General features: G+C 46.1%; 1 protein-coding gene across 2 annotated transcripts in view; it reads right to left on the bottom strand.

Annotated features, from left to right (window-relative positions):
* SLC9A7 (solute carrier family 9 member A7) overlaps positions 1–8411 on the bottom strand; it is a 122052-nt gene extending 113641 nt beyond the window's left edge. For both annotated transcript variants that reach the window (XM_075060822.1, XM_075060827.1), the window contains exon 1: positions 8071–8411. In XM_075060822.1, the coding sequence (XP_074916923.1) occupies positions 8071–8323 (253 nt within the window). In that variant the 5' untranslated portion in view covers positions 8324–8411. The remainder of the gene's footprint in view (positions 1–8070) is intronic.
* Between the last annotated feature and the right edge of the window lie 13562 nt (positions 8412–21973).

Here is a 21973-nt window from a genome sequence, read left to right as displayed (position 1 = left end):
CTGATGTTATTTCCACCGTGTCTGAAGGTCAATCTTGTCACACTGAGCACTGTGGTGGGAAAACAGAAGTAAGCCCTTCTTTCACATTTACAACAGGGATTTAGGAGCCTAACTTTAGGAAACCAAGTTTGAAATTTTAGCCACACACATTTATCTGTGAGAGTTGGAGAACTGAAAAATTTCTCTTTTCTACAGTCAGACATCAGGAAAGTAAAATTTGCACATCTGTTAATTAGACATTGGTTTCCATTTCTCTTGTATGTTGTTTCTGTACATTTGATACTCAGTAAATAAATCTCCTGTTTTACATTTCCCACAGGGAGTGTTGTTTTCAAATAACGGTACAGCAAAGGGTCTTATTACCTAGATGGGTCCACACGATATAAAAAGATACTTGAGGTGATTCAGAGGGAGACTTTTTCCCGCAGGAGGCAACATTAGTGGGATTTGATAGCCACAATCAATAAGAAAAATCCAAGTAAATGTCTTATGATGACAATATGAACAGAGATCAATTAAGTTATAAGGGTGATCATTATCAGGAAATATATTGGTCACTATGCATCAAATGTAGGACTCAGATCAACGTCAAGAAAAAATGAACTTCCACCACCCCAAATGCTATTGCAAGTTTGTATGCTTGTGTGAGGGAGGACCTGCTTCTGTATCTGCTCCATACGTGGTACTTTCATTGACTTCAAGAGCAGTACCACAGGCAGGGCAGCTGAGGAAGTGGGTTTTGCATAATTACTGAACATTTATATTGTGTTAGCACCTAGACGCCTCAAAAAGGTCAGTGCCCAATTGTGTGCTGCATTTTACAAACCATATACTAAATGGCATCGCCTGCCCCAAAGGGCTTATAATTAAGGCTACAATTTAATCACGGTTATTTTTAGTAGAAGTCATGGACAGGTCACGGGCAAGAAACAAAAATCCCAGCGCATGACCTGTCCATGATTTATACCATAAATACCTGATTGAATCGGGGGGGTGGAGGGGTATGCTGGGAAGGGGGAGCCCAGCAGGCATGCAGTACCAGCTGCTGGGCGGGGGAAGCCTGGGGCTCCAGCCATCCCAGGACTGCAGCTCTGGCAGTCCCCAGGGCCAGCCACATCAACTGCTGCTCGGGCAGCCCTGGGATCAACCACATTTGCCGCTGCAGAAGTCACGGAGGTTGCAGGAAGTCACGGAATCCATGAATTCTGCAACCTCCGTGACAAACACGGAGCCCTACTTATAATTTAAGAGATGTGTAAGCAGGGTCTGCATGAACTCCACCACATCTAGTGATGAGCAGGGGAAAAGACTGCAGGAACAGACCATGTTTGCATTGACACCCCAACTCTACCTAAATACATAGCATGATGGAGCTTCTTCGCCAAAACGATCACTTTCGGCTGGTGTTGGGCTACAAAGCACTTTAGCAGCACTGAGTGCGAGGGTTATGAAATGTTACCCGTATCGTACGAGCAAAGGGCAGCAGAACTGCACTTAGCCAGCCTTGATTGAGGGGGTCACCCTAATCTGAATCTTACTTGCTAAGCAGGGTGTAAGGATGCCACATCCCAGTGAAGGTGAGTGGGGGTGGGCACAGGTATTCCTACCTGGTGGAGTGGCCTCTGCCCAAAGAATCCTAGATACTATTTGACCTTCCCCTCTCCACTGTTTAAACACAGAGCTAATTAGACTCAATTGAGAGCCATTGTTTCTGTTCCGATTACCAGAGCTGAATCACTGACAAGCAAGTCAAGGGACTATGTCTTAGACAATGATGAAAGGAAAGTTACTGCCAGGACAGGCTCTGCATTGAGGTTCCCTGAAACCAGTGAAATCATAAAGAGCAAAAATCACTAAAGATCTGGGTTCAGTGGTAGAACCTCAGAACACAGCATCACAGAAGTGACGGCGAGCATCCCGTAGCAGCAGCACATGACCGGTGGCAGCAGAGAAAAGTGGTGGTAGCAAGCAACCAACTGTGGCAGAAAAAAGCAGTGGCAGCAGTGGCAAACAGCCAGTTGCAGAGGCATGCAGTGACCACAGAGACATTGCTCGATGTCCCCTCCCCCCATCTTTTCTGGGATGGGAGGGGGAACCCCTGCAAACACACCTCTAAACTCAGATCTTGGCTAACCAAGAACAGCCAACTGTGCATGAGAATCAGCGGAGGGAGACGGGAGTGATGCGTTAAAGAGACATTCATTCATCGGACTTTCCCACCACAAGGTGAGAAACTGAGGCAAAGGACAGTGCACAGTGCACTGTGGGGTCAGGTTTCTTTACGGTAACATGCTTTTGAATGTGGTTGTGGTGTTTCCCCAAACTAATGCTTGGTTCCCTTTCCCTTCTATTAAAAGTTCTCTTTTGTTATACACAGATTTAGTGTGTGGAAGAGAGGGGAATTATTGCCTCTTAGAGGCTCCCAGATGTAGTACTATGTTTTCCCACATCACTGGGTGTGAGCTCAAGCCAGTTCTGTTTTGTATTGTTAAGAGGAAACCCTAGCTCAGCGATACTCAGACTGAGGTGCGTAAGCCACAAGTGCCTCTTTAATAGGTCACCTGCATCTCTCTGCAGCACATATTAAAACAGTGTTGCTTTTATTAACCTAAATTTTTAACCAAACAGGATGCTTTTACTATGTTACTAACCAATTGTAGTTGGTAAAATAATAATAATTAGTCATTTTGCTGTAAGAATAATATAAAATATTTCCAGTCATACAGTTTAAATACGAATATACAGTTCTAGTGAATGAAATCATTACCCAAAAGAGCCACAGTAGTGTAAATTAATGTTGATCACAAATTTGGCTCCTGAACCCCTGAGGTCAGAGTATCACTGCCCTAGATACTGAACCCAACCCTTGTGGCTGCCCACGCCACCTGGCAGAAGGGTTACAGGTGTAACTGCAGAACTATAATTGATTAACAAATGTGCATTACATTTAATTTCAGATGGCTAGTAGATATTGTTAGAGTATTTTTCAAAGCCTGTCAAAAAAGACCTCCACTACTTGTGGGAGATGTCCAGGATTCAACACATATTGCTTAATCTTAAGTAAGATTATAAATTACAGCTGTGAAAATAGGGAAATATTTGTATTTCCTTATTATTACGGTACATGTCTCGGTGGGTTTGTTTACGATGGGTTATTTGCTATGGAGTTAGATCAAAAGGGTTGTTAAAGGAACGAAGCCAGAAAGATAGCATAAGACATCCCAACAAACACAACAGCTACGTCATTCATCCGACGAAGTGGGTATTCACCCACGAAAGCTCATGCTCCAATACGTCTGTTAGTCTAGAAGGTGCCACAGGACTCTTTGCTGCTGCTGCTGCAACAGCTAGGTTCATAGCCGTGAAGAAGCAACTCCTCAACACCAGGTGACATAGCTGTTTTGCCAAGGCTGAGAAGAGAGAGATTAAAGGGAATGATAAATCACTGCAGAACTCTGGGTCTAGAATGGGAAGGGGTTGAATGAGTGGCCAGAGGCTTCTCAGAAAGCCAGCAAGAACTGACAGGCTGGCAAGGAACACACTAAGACACAGAAAGAGCAGGTGGCAAGCAGGACCATCTGCTTCTCCCAACCAGACATGGGGGTTAGCTGGCCTGAGGAGAACATTCCAAACCTGGAAAGGAAAGATTACAGTGCAAATTCTACACATAAAGGCCTTTGATAGTTTTCACCCTTTGTTGTATATGCTTTGAACCGTCAGAAGAATTAATAACTAATGCTTTGTTTTGAAGATACTGTTTTTGAGTTTCTTTAATAACTTGTTGGACACAGGTCCCCAGAGGAAAAGGGGTGACAGGTACCAAACCAGTTGGTAAGCAGGGGTGCTGCAGCCCAGAGATTCACTTTAAGAATGATTGGACTGCATGGTTCCACCCAGCGTAATGTTAAGAAAGCCAGGCCTGTCATCTAAGGGCTGCGCTCAAGAGGGACTATAAGGGATCTAAAGTGCAGTTCACGCTGCAATTGTGACAACAGGTTATGAAAAATATGGCTTACAGTATGAAGAGTGATGTATGAAATCTCATATAATATCTCAATAATACAAAGTTTTTAGAAAGCATATTTAATCAGAACCTATTAAAGATAGACGAGTGGTGATAGCTTCCATTGAGGAGGCTGTGACAGAGCAGGGAATTTATAAGTGTTGTAGGACTGCACAATGGTGCTTGGTATTCTTGAATCAAGTCAGCCAGTAATGTAAGGTTATGGGAAAAGGGCAAATCCAGGCATAGCAGTGGCCTTATCAGACATGGATTCTATACCAGGGTTTCTCAAACTGGGGTCACCACTTGTGTAGGGAAAGCCCCTGGCGGGCCGGCCCGGTTTGTTTACCTGCCCCGTCCACAGATCCGGCTGATCACAGCTCCCATTGGCCCGGAGCAGCGATCCGCGGACAGTGGGAGCCGCGATCAGCTGGACTTGCGGATGGGGCAGGTAAACAAAGCAGCACGGCCCGCCAGGGGCTTTCCCTACACAAGCGGCGACCCCAGTTTGAGAAACCCTGTTCTATACAGACCTCCAAGAACTCAGCTCTTGTGGACAAACTTGTTCTTTGAAGCATAACCAACAATTAAGGCCAACCATCTGGAGGTTAGTGTTCCTATGAGTGAAAAAGTAACTTGGTGTTGGAGAATGCAAATCTGCTTCTTTTATAAATGTACTTAGATAGCATAAGCAACTACTCTTGAACAGCCACCTGGGACTTTGGAGTGCTTCTTTCTTTACTGAAATTAAATTTGATGGGGAACCTATCTTGTCTTGAACAGAAAGTTAGTGCACATGGTACTATTATCTATTACGCACTGTTTAGAACCTAGATTGATAAAAAAAAAAATCACATGCATCTTTATGCTTCATTTGGTATTATATGTTTATATTGCAGTGAAACCCAGAAATCCAAGTAAGAATCAGAACACTTTGTTAGATATTTGTTTTCCTAGACTGAAAGCTCTTCAATGGCCGTGTGGGCAAAGCAGTATATGACAACTGAGGAGAGGATATTAAATTTTATATACATATATAGATTTGCTTGTGTTTTGTTTTATATTCCTTAAATACCCAAGTATCATCTTTCACCAAATGCCTCTCAGCTTAGCCACCATTCTTTGTGTGAATGTTTGTGCAAAAGGAAGAAAGAAACTGCTATACAAATGATGTAACTCTGATATAGCACATGTGCTGTATGTAATATCAGAAACATAACAAATCTAGCTTGTTTTGTTCTATAGGAAGCCTGCATTTTTCAATAATGTGAGACAGACCCTGCCATAGCTTTATTGGCACGAAGACTAATATCTGGGGAAGAAAACACCCGCAAACTCATTTAAATATTTCTCCCCAGAGGTCTGCTGTGTCATGGCAAGAGGGTGTTCTAAAGCAAGCACATCATATATTATAATCTTGGAACAAAGAGGCTCATCTATGCATTCCAAATATTAAATCTTTTTAGAGTTGCTGTTTGAAAACGTGTAAGAATTGTAACAATAGCCATATTTTCCTCAAGCACCAGGATCATGTAATAATTAAATGTTTGACATTTCCCCTGCCATTTTTGCATTCACAACAAGAAAGCCTACAATACTATATTTCCTGAGATTTATGAATATAGAATTTTCACTTTTCTGTCAAAGATCAGAAGCTAAGGAACCATCTTAAGTATCCAGTAAAAGTTACAGTAAATTTATTGCATTTAATTAAATTTGAAGGTTTTTCCAGTTGAAGTATTTCACATTTTGTGTCAAAATGCATCTCAAGAGGTAAGCATGATACATTCAAATACCCTTGGTGCCCTATAAAATAAATGGTGTGCGTATTTTAGAAATATAGTAAAGGCACACCACTATCAATAGGTATTTTTAAGCCCTTGATGTACATAAAACTTTCATAGACAATGAAAAGAAAAAACACTTAAGTCTAGAATACTGTGCTGTTTTTAAATACTCCCAACCTGAAGCAATTCTGAAGATGACTACATTAAGATGGTAACAAAGTAACATGCATGATATGATCCTAATCTTTCCTTTCTAATTAATGTTTGCACTGCGCTTTATGCCTCCAAAGTGTTATTTGAGTGCTAAGTAGTACTATGCTAGTAGATAATTTCCCAGTCTTTTTAACCTTTATGTTTGCAGCAGTGTGTGTGTATGTGTAAAATGAAATCCAAAGCAATGCAGCAAGAGACCAGTGAGTAAGAAGAGGCTGGGATGGGTTAAGAAAAACATCAGCAGAGGAAAATTCTACTGCTTTAACAAGCGATCAGATCTTAGGATAAATTAGTACTCATCCAGGAAGAAAAAGTTAATTTTTCCTTTGTGTTGAACTTCTCATCTGTGCTTATTACATGCAAATTTCAAGTAGGTGTTTTACATTATGCTGCAAGAGCTGGTTTACCTAAAGAAAGAAAAGAAGTTCCACTAGCAGTAATAAGAACGTGTGTGTGTGTGTGTGTGTGTGTGTGTGTGTGTGTGTGTGTGTGTGTGTGTGTGTGTGTGTGTGTCTCATCAGCACAGGTTTACCTGCAGGCCTCTGCACCACTCATTAATTATAGCAGAGTGTGGGACTAAGCATATCTGAATTAACAGCTACACAGAGTGCAGGTGTGAACATCTGTGCTGTTGTGTCATTTATTTTTGTCCTACAGCTGGATTTTTATTTTTATTTTTATTTTTTTTAAGAACACGCTCTGTTTGTTTCATTGTCTATTCAACCAAGAGGGTTTAAGATGCACTGTGTAAACATTTCCTGGTATCTAATTTCATTGCTATCAGTTGGTAGCCAATAAATACTGGGTGCCAGAGACAAGAAAATAGCAGCTCTTTGGCAGTCAGTTACCAGGACAGAGCACATGAACATTTAATGATGCTTCTTTTCATCTTCTGAAATACTGACCATGGCAGCAATGTTTAAGTTATATTTCAAAGTAATGATGGAGATGATCTGTGTGCACATAGTACAAGAAATATAGAATAAATTCTCTTAGCAATTTAGCTTCCTAAAATCAGAGAAATCGGCTGAAAAACCAAAGCCCTTTTCGTATTGTATTATGGCATCAGAGTGTACAATGATGCAAGTGGGACAGAGCACAGCTACCCCAGATATACATAATGGGGGAAAATGTTCATCTCAAATACTATACCCCACATATGAACTCGCAGGCATAATGAGTGTTTTCTTCTTCGCTATGATCCAGAGCAAGTCCTCAAGCTAAGCTGCCTGAAAACCTGTCACCAAAGTCAAGTTATACAATAGGGTCTTTATTGGCCTGACATGGAGTTTACAGGTCTTGTCACTTATCATAAAAAGGCAGCTTGCTCTTATTTGATTTCTTTTTAAAACACATTCCTGGATCTCCTAGCCGTTTGACAACAAGGCAGCATGGTGTAAAAACCAGAACTCAACCACATGCATATTGGAGGATGTCTGCCGTCCTCATCAGAATAAAATAGCATGTTTAAGAAAGGAGTAGACAGGAGCAACCCCCCGACACACACACACACACACACACACACTTATTGTGGATGGCTCCCTCCGCCACCCCCACCGCCTTCCTTCCATCACTGCGCGACTGAACCTCAGCAGAGTGGCACGAAACACCTGGCTACTTCGCTTCCTTCACACCGACCAATCACGGCCTGGGCCCATTTCATGCGAAATCAGAACTGAAGGAGGTTCCCCTCCAATCCATCACCCCTACCCCCACGGCAGGCCGGGGAAGGGGAAGCGCAGCCGGATCGCCCCCCAAGGGCTTCCCAGTAAAGAGAGAGGTCAAGAGGAAAGTGTGTCAGAGACATTAAGTACTAGAGCCGGCGTCTCGTTATAAGCGGTGCAGTCCCTGAGCTCATGGGAACGCGCGTTTACACGGGGAAAGGAAAGTGAAAAGGAGCCAGGGGGAGGAGGAGAAGGGGGGCTCCTCCCCAACTGCCCGGGTCATTCCCCCGTCCCCGACTCTGACCGCTGCGGAGATCACAGGAACCACCCCCCGGGATACACTGGACCGGCGGGGGCAGCTCCCCCCGGGGCGCAGCAGCCCGGCCGCGCAGCTCCAGCTCACCATAGATCATGGCTAGGCCGGTCTCGTGGAGGAAGCGCACCCGGCGGTGCTTGAAGAGCCAGATGGTGAGGATGGTGAGGGTGAGCAGCAGGATGAAGGTCAGGAGGCTCACGCTGTCCTGCCGGTGACTCTCCTCCGCCTCCTTCTCCGTGGCGATCTCCTCCATGGCGCTGCTGCTCCGCTCCCCGGCCCGCAGCCCGCTGGCCCGCAGCAGGAGCAGGAGCAGCAGCCTGGAGCGCACGGGGAGCTGCATGGCTGGAAGCAGCCGCCGCCTCCACCCGCCCGCCGCGCTGCAGCTGATCCCAGGCTGTCCGGGAGCCCTGGGCTGCGGCTGCGGCTGCTGTCTGCGCGCAGCCTGTCAAGCAGGGCGCAGCTCCAGTGCGCAGGATCCCCCAGCGCACACGGGACGCGCCGCCAGCCAGCCAGCCGCCCCTTCTCCTCCCAGCCTCTTAAAGGAGTAGGCCTCCTCCCCCCTCCTGAGGCCCAAATCCGAACGGGATGGGTGGCCCGCCGCGTTGGGTTGGAGCTAGCCCGCCTGATGCCGCTGTGCTCTGCAGGGGCAGCCTGGAAGCCGGCAGGGTGAGAGTCAGCTGGCCATTGCCTTTGTAGTGGACTGTGCAGAGTCATGTCTGATGACTGGCTAGTCCAGGTGTGATGGCTAGCTAGGGTAGCTATTAGATTGTCCGTTTAACCCACCATTTCCCCAGCTGAAGATTTGTCTCTCCCTGTACAAAATCCAAACGCTGTGAGTACCTGCTTCTCTACCCTCATGCCTTTTGTATAGGCATTGGCAGCTGTGCAAAGTGGCAATACAACACTATCCATGCACACTGGTAGGGTAACATCTTGTACAAGTGCTTGGCATAACATAACATGCAAAGCACTAAGTCAGAGGTAGGCAACCTATGGCACGCGTGCCAAAGGCGGCACGCGAGCTGATTTTCAGTGGCACTCACGCTGCCTGGGGCCTGGCCACCGGTCCAGGGAGCTCTGCATTTTAATATAATGTTAAATGTAGCTTCTTAAACATTTAAAAAAGCTTATTTACTTTACATACTACAATAGTTTAGTTATATATTATAGACTTATGGAAAGAGACCTTCTAAAAACGTTAAAATGTATTACTGGCATACGAAACCTTAAATTAGAGTGAATAAATGAAGACTCAGCACACCACTTCTGAAAAGTTGTCGACCCCTGAACTAAGTGCTTCACTTCTGCAGCAGGATCTGGTTTTCCACATTATTGTAAAGGGACACTATACACCATAATGGTTAGAATAAGGCAATTTTTAAAGAAAAACTGCATTGCCTGTGATATTGACATTGCTTTATGGTTTTAAAACTAAGAATTTTTGGGGTGGGGGAATCATCTTACTTTACTTTTTTTCAATTGACTCACTTTGGATGATAAAATACACTACTCAGTGTCACTTAACCTGCTCAGTTTCAGTTATATCTTAGCATTCTGTTGTAACCTTCAGTTTGTAATAAGTTTCTGTTTTCATGTATTACTTTTAAACATTTGAATAATACAGTTTTATTAACATTCAGTTTTATAAACTACATCGGGGGGCAGTGAACCTCCTAATATTTTTTTCAGTCACCATCCATAGCAATCAATATCAGAAGTACCTAGGAATTATGGTAACAAAGCAGCGTCCCATCATGGCCTAGGATGACGCTTTAGATAGCCTGCCTCCGTTTCCCCCTTGGACTAATTAAGTAAACATCACTTCAGGCTGTCTTGATAAAAAAAAATACCCCTCCTTGGGGACTCTTTATCAATATAAAATAAACCATAATTAAAACTCAGAACCTCAAAACGGAATTCATTCTTAAATTCACAGAACAGTTTCTCTTCCTTCTCCCAAGCCTTCCTGGCTAGGGCCTTTATAGTCCTTCTCCTGTTTGGATAGGGTCTATCCCTGGCATCCCTGCTTGGTCAGGGTCTCTGCCAGGACTCCCTGCAGACACTACCATAACTTCCTAGACTTTGTCCACTTCACTGCAATTTCCTCCTCTTTTACCCTGGAATTATCTGATTACTTTTTAACCAGGGTTGGCTTAGCCCCAAGGTCTCCAGGCCCTGGGGCAAGCCACCCTGTTACAGATGCCATTTCAAAGGCACTAGCAGCATTAGGGAGCAGGTTTTATACTTTCCGTCTTACAAACTACTAATCTATTTAGTAATAATCATAGAAATGTAGAGCTAGAAGGGACCTCAAAAGGTCATTGAGTCCAGCCTCCTATACTGAGGCAGGATCAAGTATGCCTGTGCCATTCCTGACAGGTGTTTGTCTAACCTGTTCTTAAAAATCTCCCATGATGGGGATTCCACAACCTCCCTTGGAAGCCTATTCCAGTACATAACTAGTGTTATAGCTGGAAAGATTTTCCTGATATCTAACCTAAATCTCCTTTGCTGAAGATTTAATAAATCTTTTTAATAAAATCCCTTAACATATTTCAAGACTTATCAGATTCCCCTCTTATTTGCTCAAGTCTAATCATACCCAGATTTTTTAACCTTTTCTCATAGGTCTGGCTGTCTAAATCCTTTATCATTTTTGTTGCTTTCCTTTGGACTTCCCAATTTGTCCACATCTTTCTCATAGTGTAGCGGCCAGAATTGGACACAGTATTCCTGCGGAGGCCTCACCAATGCTGAGTAGACCAGGACAATTACCTTCTGTGTCTTACGTATGATACTTCATTTAATACACCCCAGAATTATAATAGTCTTTTTTTGCAGCTGCATCACATTGTTGGTTCATATTCAGCTGTGATCCATTATAATCTCCAGATCCTTTTCAACAGTACTACTGCCTAGCCAGTTATTCCCCATTTTGTAGCTGTGTATTTGACATTTCCTTCCATACTTTGCCCTTGTCATTATTGAATTTCATCTTGTAGATTTCAGACCAATTCTCCAATTTGTCAAGGTAATTTTGAATTCTAAATCTGTCCTCCAAAGTGTGCAACCCCTTCCATCTTGGTGTCATCCACAAAATGTATAAACATGCTCTCTATTCCATTGTCCAAGTTATTAATTAAAATATTGAATAATATCAAACCCAAGACAGACTTTCCTGGGATCTCACTAGATATGTCCTTCCAGTTTGACAGAGAACCATTGACAACTACTCTGTGAGTATGGTCTTTCAACCAGGCATGTACACTTTATACTAATTTAATCTAGATCACATTTTCCTAGTTTGTTTATGAGAATTTCATGTGGGGCTATGTCAACAGCCTTACTAAAATAAGATATATTCAGACCAACTGCTTCCCGTCACCCATTCACTTGGCCAGTAACTCTGTCAAAGAAGGAGATTAGACTTGTTTTGTTCTTGGTAAATCCATGCTGGATAACCCTCAGAATCCTGTTATCCTCTAGGTGCTTACAAAATTGTTGGTTTAATAATTTGTTCCAGTATCTTTCCAGGTATCAAAATTAAGATGTCTGGTCTATAATTTCCCAGATCCTCTTTGTTCCTCTTTTAAAGATAAGAACTATGTTTGACCTTCTCCAGTCGTCTGGGTCCTCATCTGTCCCCCATGAGCGCTGGGAGCTAGGGGGAGAAGCGGGGACGCGGTATGCTCAGGGGAGGAGGTGGAGGTGGAATGGAGGTGAACTGGGGGGGGCAGGGCAGGGAGCCCCATGGGTGCTTCAGCTGCGGAGCACCCACAGAGTCGACGCCTACGGTTTTGGATATTTCTGTTAATTGTTCTAGAAATGCCTTATCCCGGTGGCACTGGAACAGGGGAGGCCAGGGGGTCATGCACCCCCCACTTTTTACAGGCCATAAGGGTGAGTAATGGGAGAGGGGGTGCAGAGACGAGTGAATGGGAGACAAGTTCTTGGGGGGAAGAGGCGGCATGGGGACAGGGACAGGGTTCGGGCACCATTTGCCCATACACGCACACAAATGTTTAGGGACCTTCTGCTGCTCCTGCCTCATCTACCTCCTCTTCCTGGTTTGGTGGTTCTGTAGTAGATCCCTACATTGACGTTACCCCTGTTTCCTCCCCCGCTTTTATCTTCACCCAGAGACTTTCAATTGGTCTGCCTCTCACTGTCACCTCCTTCTGGACCTCAGAACAAGTGTATATATTTTTGATGTATAATGCAACACTTCCTCGCTTTTTTCCCTGCCTGTCCTTCCTGAACAAACTTTATCCCTCTGTACCAGTATTCCAGTCATGAGATTTATCCCACCAAGTCTCAGTGATTCCAGTTAAGTAATCATTTCTTTTATGTACTAAGATATCTAGTTCTCCGTGTTTAATCCCCAGACTGCTTGCATTTGTGTGTAGACATAGGTATATATTATAAGAATAACTGTTGTGAAATGTTGTAAGACCCAATCATGTAGTCCTTATTCAGGCAAATCTCCCACAGCTCTTTTGGCTGAGTAAGGATTGGGCCTTAAGAGTTATTCACCGTATCACCGTGACAGTTTTTGATATAGAAAGAGACAGTGCTTTCACTCTGTCCTTACAGGAACAGATTATGCTAGGCAGCTGCAATGAGGGAGGTTGCAAGCATCTTTCTCTCCAGTTTGCAGACTCTCTACAGTATAAGCATAATTGCTGTCTCCATGCCCTACTGAGTGTAGGGACTACTTCCTTCTTGTGTGCCAAGGGTTGCAAGCCACCTTGAAGGGGATAGGAAGGCAGTAGTGAAATAGCCCCACCTCTAGTCACATTAGACTGCTGAGCTGGTAAGGAGTATTTTGAGGGATGCTGATGCTGCAGGTGGCATGCTACTCCTGCATATATGTGTGTCTAGGAGAACTCAATCTCTCTGGAGCATTCCCACTAGAGGTGCAACTCCACACTACCCACAACATAAGGTCGAGCCTGTCAAGCACCAGTGGCCCACAGTCTTTTGCTCAGCACTCCAATTTGATCCCAACGTCTTTCCTAGACATACAAGGGTCTTTTTTAGCTACTGCGAGTCCCACAAAGGGTAATACACATGCACACTTCTTCACCTTGAGTAAGTGAGCTATGTCATGTGGTAGTTTTGTTTCCGGAAATAGAAGGAAGGTACTCTGAGTATAAATATTTTCACCAGTTACTCATACTGTTAATAAATCAGGGAGAGTTTCAAAAGTCCCTAAGGGATTTAGAAGCATCTGGATCCCTTAGGTGCTTTTGAACACTTCCCCCATAGGTTTATTAACAAATATGTATTGAATGTGTATTTATAGGTGCACTTCCCTTGGACCAAAGAGGTATACACATGGCAGAAAAACATACAAAATAAAAATGGAGTTAACATTTAATGACTCTAACTAAGACTTTCCATTCAGATGCCTTTTGTACTATCTTGGAAATTTGGTTCCAGGAAGTAAAACAGTTAAACTAAACTTCAGATATAAATAGTAATTTATTTGCTGTTTCCTCAAGGTGAGAAGCAGGATGAGGTCTTGATGCTGTTTTTGGTGAAGTGTAAAGTAGAACTGGTCAACTTTTTTCATTTGATTTTTTTTTTATTAAAAAGTAGCCTTTTCTGAAAATGAATATTTTGCCAGAAAATGTTTGTTGTTTTTATACTCTCCAATTTTTCAATTTTTTTTGGTTTTGTTTTTTTTGGGGGGGAGGGTTCCCCTTTCCACTCCCTTGTTTCTTTTTTCAGTGGCAAAATGGAACTGGAAAAGTGGGGGAGGGGAAGAAGAGGGGGAGACAACAGGGGGAAACCTAGAAATGAAAAATATTTGGCTTTTCAGGCTGTGGGGCGGGGGTAAAAAATCTGAACATTTAGAATTTTTTCATGAAACTTTTCAGAAAACAAAATTTAAAAAATTGTAAAATGTACCATTTTTTCACCAGCTCTGGAGCGCAGCTCTGGAGCAGGCTTTGACCTTGACTATGGCTAGAACTGTTCCACATTTCCCCTTTTGGTGGGAGTTATGTACCTATATAACCCAGCATAAACATGGGCATGTTATTTTGGATCATAATTCCTAGTAAATTTATTCTGTCTGTAATATTGTACTAAAAAACCCCTCAAAACCTTTGGCTACACATATTTAATTAACTGTGTTGGGGGATCTTGGTTCTCTCAGTGCTGCTGTTTGACCTTTCGTGTAGGTGTTGTTAGCTACTCTATTTGAAAATCTTGTCCTGTTGTAAAAGTGTACCTGCTCCTCCAACTCTTCTTTTCTCTCCTTCATACTATCTTATCACATATGCTCTGATGAATTGGGTTGGAAAATATACTGTATATAATTGGAATATTCTATCTTTCCTGTACCGTATTTGTACAATACCATTCCTCAAACCAGTACAAAATCCTTGTAAATTAGTAAAAATTAACTGTCTCCTTCTCTTGATGTTTTTCCTCTCCCAGTTCTCTAATCCTTTGGCTGTCATCCCTGCAAGGTCTTGAAATCAATTTCGCTTTAGTCCACACTGTATCCTATTTCAAAACATAACCTCACCCAGAATTCAGTTAACCATTAACAGACATTTCAAGACATTAACAGTTTTAAGTCATCACTCCTACTACACCGAATGTTTTTATCTGGAGTCCTTTTAAATGTGTAGACTCCTTGAGTTTGAACAGCCTTGAAATTGCAGTCTTCTCATGTGCAATTACCTGTAAATATTTGAACAAGTACCAGTGAGACTAGTCAGACTGATGCCGCCTGCATTTGCAAACATTTTAACAGATTAGTTCAGTGCTTAAGATCTGTTCCTTAAAAGTTACCTTAACAATTAAAGGTCAACTTCTTCGGACTGTCTGATGTCGCACATTCTCATTAATTATTTTAGTATACTGTGAGCATTATATGTTCAAATATTTAAGTTATAGCATCCTTCACGCCTCGCACCAGAATATGGCCTTACATCAATTGGTGACAGTTTTGCCCTCTGCGCAGGAGTCAAATTTAATCCAGAATTGGCCCCATTGAAGTCAATGCATGAGCAGTGATTTGCCCAAAGTACTTTATTATACACCAACTTTATATACTCCAGTTATATACACATAAATCTGACACAAATCACCCTTATCATGGGTGTGCGTGTGATAAGATGTCTGCTTTGAATTGCTAGTGGGAATATGATTGTTTGTGTCCCCTCAGAAGTTTCATGTGGGATGTAATTAAGTCAGCCTCACGTGACTGGCTTGTCTAATGGGAGTACACTGCCAAGGAATGTACTGTGCATTGCCAACACAGTGTGTTTGATCACTAAGAGACTGAGATGGCCACCCTCATTGTCAGCGAGTAGAACCATACGGCACGAATAATCCCACTGATCTCAGTGGGGTTATTTGCAGAGTAAGGTACTACTCAACATGAAAAAAGGTATCAGAATTTGGCATTATATGAGCCTTCTACCTGGAAAAGTTTGGGAATGTCGTATTTTGATTGTTCTTTTATACTCTGTCAGCACAGAATTTTCCTTTTCCCTGTGAGATTCAACAGCATTATTTTTATTTACTGATTTATAAAATTACATCCGTCATGATACCTCTGCAGTATGGTTAGTGATTTAGCAGGTGGTAGTCTTCTCTTTGAAACAATGCTATTCTGTGCAGATAGAGTACTGTGGTACAGAAGCTACTGCTGTCCTTCAGGTGAGGTGCAAAAGTAAGGCATGACCACCTGTGATTCTTAACATTCTCATACCACTATCTCTAAGATCAGGAGTGTTAGCCCTGGGGTCCTAGCCAAATTCCAATTAAAATACTTAGATTCTCTCCATCAAAATTTCCTCTTCGGTTCCATTTTGTGATGGAGTGTCCAACCCACACAACAGAGAGCAGTTTAAATTCAATCAATTAATCTTGTGTTCTGCACCTGGAGGAGAGCCAGGACGCAATAGAGCTGAATGGAAGATGAAGGCACAGGCTGGACTTGTATAAAGGGATGAAGCCAAGAACAGAAAGGGGCTGCAGGGGAAGTAGTCTGCAGTCACTTTCAGAGAGAAGGGAAGTTTGTTTGGGGGCTACAGTGTCTGCCAAGAAGTCAGAGAGGGGAAGTAGTCTACAGTCATTCCCTGGGAAGCAGATGTTTGGGCTGATAAACCCTGGGGGGGAGGGAGTAGAAGATAGAGAAGGGAAGTAGGAGGGAGTCCAGGGAAATAGCAACAGGGTCTGGATATAAGATCCGTGGACTGAAACCTGAAATAGTGGGTTCCCCTGCCAGCTGCTCGGAAAGTGGCACAGGACTTGGCTTTGGATTGGAAGTCTGTCTTAAATAGCATGCAGACAGCTGATCCAGTGGGACTTTGAAACCCCAGAGGGGAAGGACTACTACAATGACCTGGCCGGAGGCCTGAGTCACGAAGAGGGAGCTCTGGGAGTCTCTAGGGTTGCCAACTTTCTAATTGCACAAAACCGAGCACCCTAGCCCTGCCCTTCCCCGAGGCCCGAGCTCCCACTCACTACATTCCCCCTTCCTTGGCAGCTCACTCTGCCCACCCTCACCCACTTGCATGGGGCTAGAAAAGGGGGTTGGGGTGCAGGAGGGGGTGAGGGTTCCAGCTGGGGGTGCGGGCTCTGGGGTGGGGCTGGGGATGAGGATGCAGGAGTGGGCTCCAGGCTAGGGGGTGGGGCCAAGGGATTTGGAGTGTGGGAGGGGGCTCCCCCACCTAGCAGCCAGACCTGCTGGCTGCTTCCAGGGTGTAGCGTGGTGCTAGGACAGGTAGGAGCTAGCCTGCCTTAGACTGGCAGCACCGCCGACCGGACTTTAAATGGCCCAGTCAACAGTGCTGACTGGAGTCGCAGTAAGGGTGAGCAACGAGGGGATGGGGCAGAGAGGAGTGAGTAGGGGGGAGAGGTCTTGGGGGAAAGAGGTGGCGTGGAAGTAGGCCCTTGGGGGAAGAGATGGTGTGAGGGCCAGGACTTGGGAGAAATGGACGGCACAAGGGCAGGCAGGGCCATCCCTAGCCATTTGGGTGCCCTACACAGCCCCCAGGGCTGTATGGGCCCTAGGCCTCTGCCCCCTAGAGTCTGAGAGGCAGGAGCTGTAGGGGGCCACTTTTGGGGGCCCTGCAGTCCCAGAGTGGCCTGGGGGATTAGCAGAGGGCCTGGAGCAGCCTACTCCGTTTCCCTCACCCCAGCCCCAGCCTTGTTGCTTGGGGGAGGGGATTTGGGGGAAGGGATCCCCCACACTTACCGGCAGCAGTGGGAAGCGAAGCAGCCTGGCCCCAGTCCACTGTACTCCGCCAGCTCCCAACCGCGGTGCTCCACTTCCCACTGCTGGTGAGAGATGGGGGCAGTCCTTTCCCCAACCCGAGCAACATGGCTGGGGCCAGGGCAAGGGAAGCTGAGAGGGCTGGGTCCATGTCTCTTTGCTTCCCGCACTCACCGGCGGTGGGAAGTGGAGCGCCACAGCTGGGAGCTGGCAGCATATAATGGGCTGGGGCCCGGTTGCTCCGCTTCCTGTCACTGCCGGTGAGTGCGGGATCACACTCACACCTTTGACCCTTCCCAAAATGCCCTGCAATGCTTGCAACAGCGTTAGCAATATACAATGCTGACCTGCCTCCACCAGGGGGACCCCCTGAGGGAGGGGGCCATTGGGGTGTGACAGGTGGAATGGGGGCAGGCCAGGGGCGGAGCAGGGGGGAAGAGTAAGAGACAGGGTGGAGGGAGTTGTCTGAGGCCCCACACACCCCCTAGTGGCGGCCCTGCCCCTTGCAGGCAGGAGCGGACGAGGGATAGGGCTGGTCACCGGGGCTGGTGCTGCTGCTTATGCAGCACACAGCTGCCTAGGGCAACATGAAACTAGGGGCAATTTGGTGTCCCAAATTTCATGGTGCCCTACACAGCTGCGTATGCCTAAGGACAGCCCTGAGGGCAGGGTCTTGGGGGTGCAGCATGACACAGGAAGGGTTGGAGCCACTGTTCGGGCAACTGTGGGTTCCCCTACACTTTTAGGGTGCTTCCATGGCTCCTGGTCTGATCTCCACCCAAGAGGGGACATGCAGGGTAAAAACAAGTCCTATCTCACCCCAGCCCAGCCAGGACAAGCAGCTAGGAGCCTCTGTCTGGGGTGCTCCCAGAAGCACAGGGAAGATCATCTCCACCTCCTGGAGCCTCCTCTGGCTGCCCAGCTCTGAAAGCAGCACAGAAGTGAGGGTGGCAATCCCACGACCCCCCTACAACAGCTTTGCAACCCACCACATCCCTGTTTTGTGTCGAGACCATCACAGTTACAGAACCTTGAAATTTCAGATGTAAAAATCTGAAAACTTGAAATTTACTAATTTTCAAATCCTATGGCCATTAAATTGACCAGAATGGACTGTGAATTTGGTAGGGCCTTATATGAAACTGAGGAAGCACTGAGTATGTGCAATGCCTTGCAGGATCCATGCCAGGACAGGTTCCTCCTTGGCTGGTTAAAATCTGAGAAAATGAAGAGGCTGGCTGTATTGCTCCAAGAGAGAGATTTCATCTGACAGCTCTAAAACAGTGTCATATGGGCCCAAATCGACTAGCGGGGTGAGGAAACACAGCTCAGTGCATGATCCATCCTCACAATACACCAATTTGTCTTCTTTTTTTCAGCCTTGCCTGGTGCCTCTCTCCCCCATAGACGCTGTGCAGGGGTTACTCTGCAGCTCCAGTGACATATGAGAGGGACTAAGAGCTTGGCTACACTTACAGGTGTGCAGCGCTGGGAGTTACAGCTGTCTTTGTACAGCTGTGGAGGGAAAGCGCTGGAGGATGGCCACACTGACAGCTACCAGTGCTGCAGTGTGGCCACATTTGCAGCATTTGCAGCACTGTTGGGAGTGGTACATTATGGGCAGCTATCCCACAGAGCACCTCATCCCATTTTGGCGCCATGGGTTGTGGGAAGGGGACGGAAGGGTGCAGGTCATTCTGCTTCCTGTCCCAATGCCCCATGATGCATTGCTTCACATCCCAGCAGTCCCTGTTTTTCCGTCCATGTTTGGCGCCATTGTGACTCCCCCAAAGGTTTTTGTGCAGCGCAATTTCTGTGGGAAATAGAGCCCAAACTGCTGAGGAATATGGCGAGACTCGTCAGCACATCACGTTTGGCAGTTGAGCTATTCCTTAAGATCCAAAGTGGTGATGAGTCCAACGATGATAACGAGTTGCCTGACACGTACGACACGACATTGCTTGTGGCATTCACGGAAATGCTCAGCACCGTGGAACGCTGCTTTTGGGCTCGGGAAACAAACACTGAGTGGTGGGATCATATCGTCATGGAAGTCTGGGATGACGAGCAGTGGCTGCAGAACTTTCGGATAAGAAAAGCCACTTTCATGGGACTGTGTGCTGAGCTCGACCCACCCTGCAGTGCAAGGACACGAGATTGAGAGCTGCTCTGCCGGTGGAGAAGCGGATGGCTATTGCAGTCTGGAAGCTGGCAACTCCAGACAGCTACCGATCGGTCGGGAACCAGTTTGGAGTGGGAAAGTCGACCGTTGGGATTGTTTTGATGCAAGTTTGCAGGGCCATTAATCGCATCCTGCTAAGAAGAACCGTGACTCTGGGGTACGTGGAGGATTGTGGATGGCTTTGCACAAATGGGTTTCCCTAACTGTGGAGGGGCGATAGATGGGACGCATATTCCTATTCTGGCACCACCCCACCTAGCATCCGAGTACGTTAATCAACGAAAGGGTATTTCTCTATGATTCTCCAGGCGCTTGTGAATCACCATGGGCGTTTCATTGACATTAACACAGGCTGGCCTGGAAAGGTGCATGATGCACGCATCTTTCAGGAACACTGGCCTGTTCAGGAAGCTGCAGGCAGGGACTTTTTTCCCAGACCAGAAGATCACAGTAGGGGACATTGCAATGCCCATTGTGATCCTGGAGACCCTGCTTACCTGTTAATGCCTTAGCTCATGAAACCGTATACAGGGAAGCTTGACAGGAGCAAGGACCAGTTCAACTACAGGCTGAGCCGGTGCCGAATGACTGTGGCAGTGTGCTTTTGGCCGTTTAAAAGGGCGCTGGCGATCTCTGTATGGGAAGCTAGACTTGGGGGAAGCAGCATCCCTGCGGTTATATCCGCGTGCTGTACCCTCCATAATATTTGTGAAGGGAAGTGTGAAACATTCAGTCAGGCATGGACCTCCGAGGTTCAACGCCTGGAGGCTGAATTGCACAGCCAGAGAGCAGGGCTACTAGAGAGGCCCAGCACAGGGCTTCAAGGATTAGGAATGCCTTGAGGGAGGAATTTGAGGCTGAAAACCAACAGTAATGTTTGGTGCCTTGCACGGGAGTGAAGTGCAGTGGTTACAATGTTAGTAGGAATCTGTTTTTCCTAAGCTGATTTGCAGTGCCTGTTTCTTTCCTGGGCTAAGGTATCTTTGAGTTTCTGCAATAATAAAGACTGTTTTCAAAGCCAAGAATTCTTTTATTAAAAAGAAAATAACTTTATTGACAGACACACAACATTTTGGGAACCTAAAGGGCAGGGAGGTGCGGTGGAGAACTGTACAGTCACAGGTTTGAATATGTCCTGTCTGGAGTGCTGAGCAATGACTGCTGCACTTCAGGATGCCTATACTGCATGGTGATGGGGGTTGAGTGCAGAGGGTAAGGGTCATAGTTCTCAGGGCTGGTTGGTGAACGTACAGGTGTTGAAGGCAGCTGGTGGAGGTAAGAACCTGGATGCTGGGGAAGGGGGTTTGGAGCTGAAATTGGGGCACAGAGAAAGAGCTTTGGGACGGGGGCGGGCCGGCGCGGTAGTGCTCTGCCTGCATGGCTACAAGCGCCTGGATAGAGTCCGCTTGGTGCGCCAGGATGCTTATCAGCTGCTTTGTGCTTTTCTTCTTGGCCGCTGCATTTCTCTGGCGGATCCTGCTTTTCCTTTCCCTCCAGTCCTGCAGTTTTTTATTCTCTCTGGCAGAGTGATCCATAACTGCTTTCAGCAGATAGTCTTTGCTTTTTCACGGCTTCTTCCGCAGGTTTTGAAGTCTTTGAGCTGTTGATAACACGGGCAGCCGAGAAGTCGAGGTCGCTTGTGGAAAGGCAAAAAAGGCAACAGTTAACAGAGGCAGCATTGTTTATATCTCAGACAGTTATTCCCACACAATGAAGGAGTTTACAGTCTTCACTTTAGCATAATTTTACCATACCAAAGAGAGCACACATAACCCACAGGAGCCCCAAAATGGTGAGTAAGGGGGACTGATTGCTTCAGGGCTGTGCAGGAGTTTCTGTGCATTGGGGAAAGCAAACAGCTGCAGGGGCACCTACACTGAACACTCTCCCAGCATTTTCCACAGAAGTTAATCCTGGAAGCTATCTCACTGCGGCGGGTCACCTGGGAAGGGGGAATGATTGCTTCAGGGCTGTGCTGTGGTTTCTGTGCGTTGGGGAAAGCAAACAGCTGCAGGGGGCACCTACACTGAACACTCCCCCAACATTTTCCACAGGAATTAATCCTGGAAGATATCTCGCTGCAGCGGGTCACCTGGGAAGAGCGGGAGGGTCTTCTACAGCAATGCAGATTCTGCCCTGGCCCCGATGCAGCTTGCCTGTGTGCAGCAATGGTCCCTCCACCCCTTGCGGCACAGTGGCGCGGACGCGTTAGCCTGACTGGGACAAGGACCACAGTGGCTCTCCCTATAAACTTGCTCAAGCGCATTGCCCCACGCTCTGGCTGAAACTTTTGAAGAGATTACCGAGGCCGATTACCGCGACGTGATAGACCACATCAATGGGCTATTCCACATCTAGGCATGCATGCAGCCCTAACCCTCCCTCCTCTCCCGAAAACATTTCCATCCTGAAATAAAAGCCGCTTACCGGGAACCCGCTCCTCTGCTTGTCCTTCACCAAGTACCGGCTGCTGCGACTGGCTACCTTCCTCCTGGCTTGAGAAGAGCTCCTGGCTGCATGCCTCCTGGGACTCCGGGTGTCTCCCCCCACCCAGTACCCTCACTCTC

The sequence above is a fragment of the Chelonoidis abingdonii genome, chromosome 1 (assembly GCF_003597395.2).
Source record: "Chelonoidis abingdonii isolate Lonesome George chromosome 1, CheloAbing_2.0, whole genome shotgun sequence".
NCBI classification, from domain to species: Eukaryota; Metazoa; Chordata; order Testudines; family Testudinidae; genus Chelonoidis; species Chelonoidis abingdonii.
This window is presented reverse-complemented; position numbering and strand designations above follow the sequence as displayed.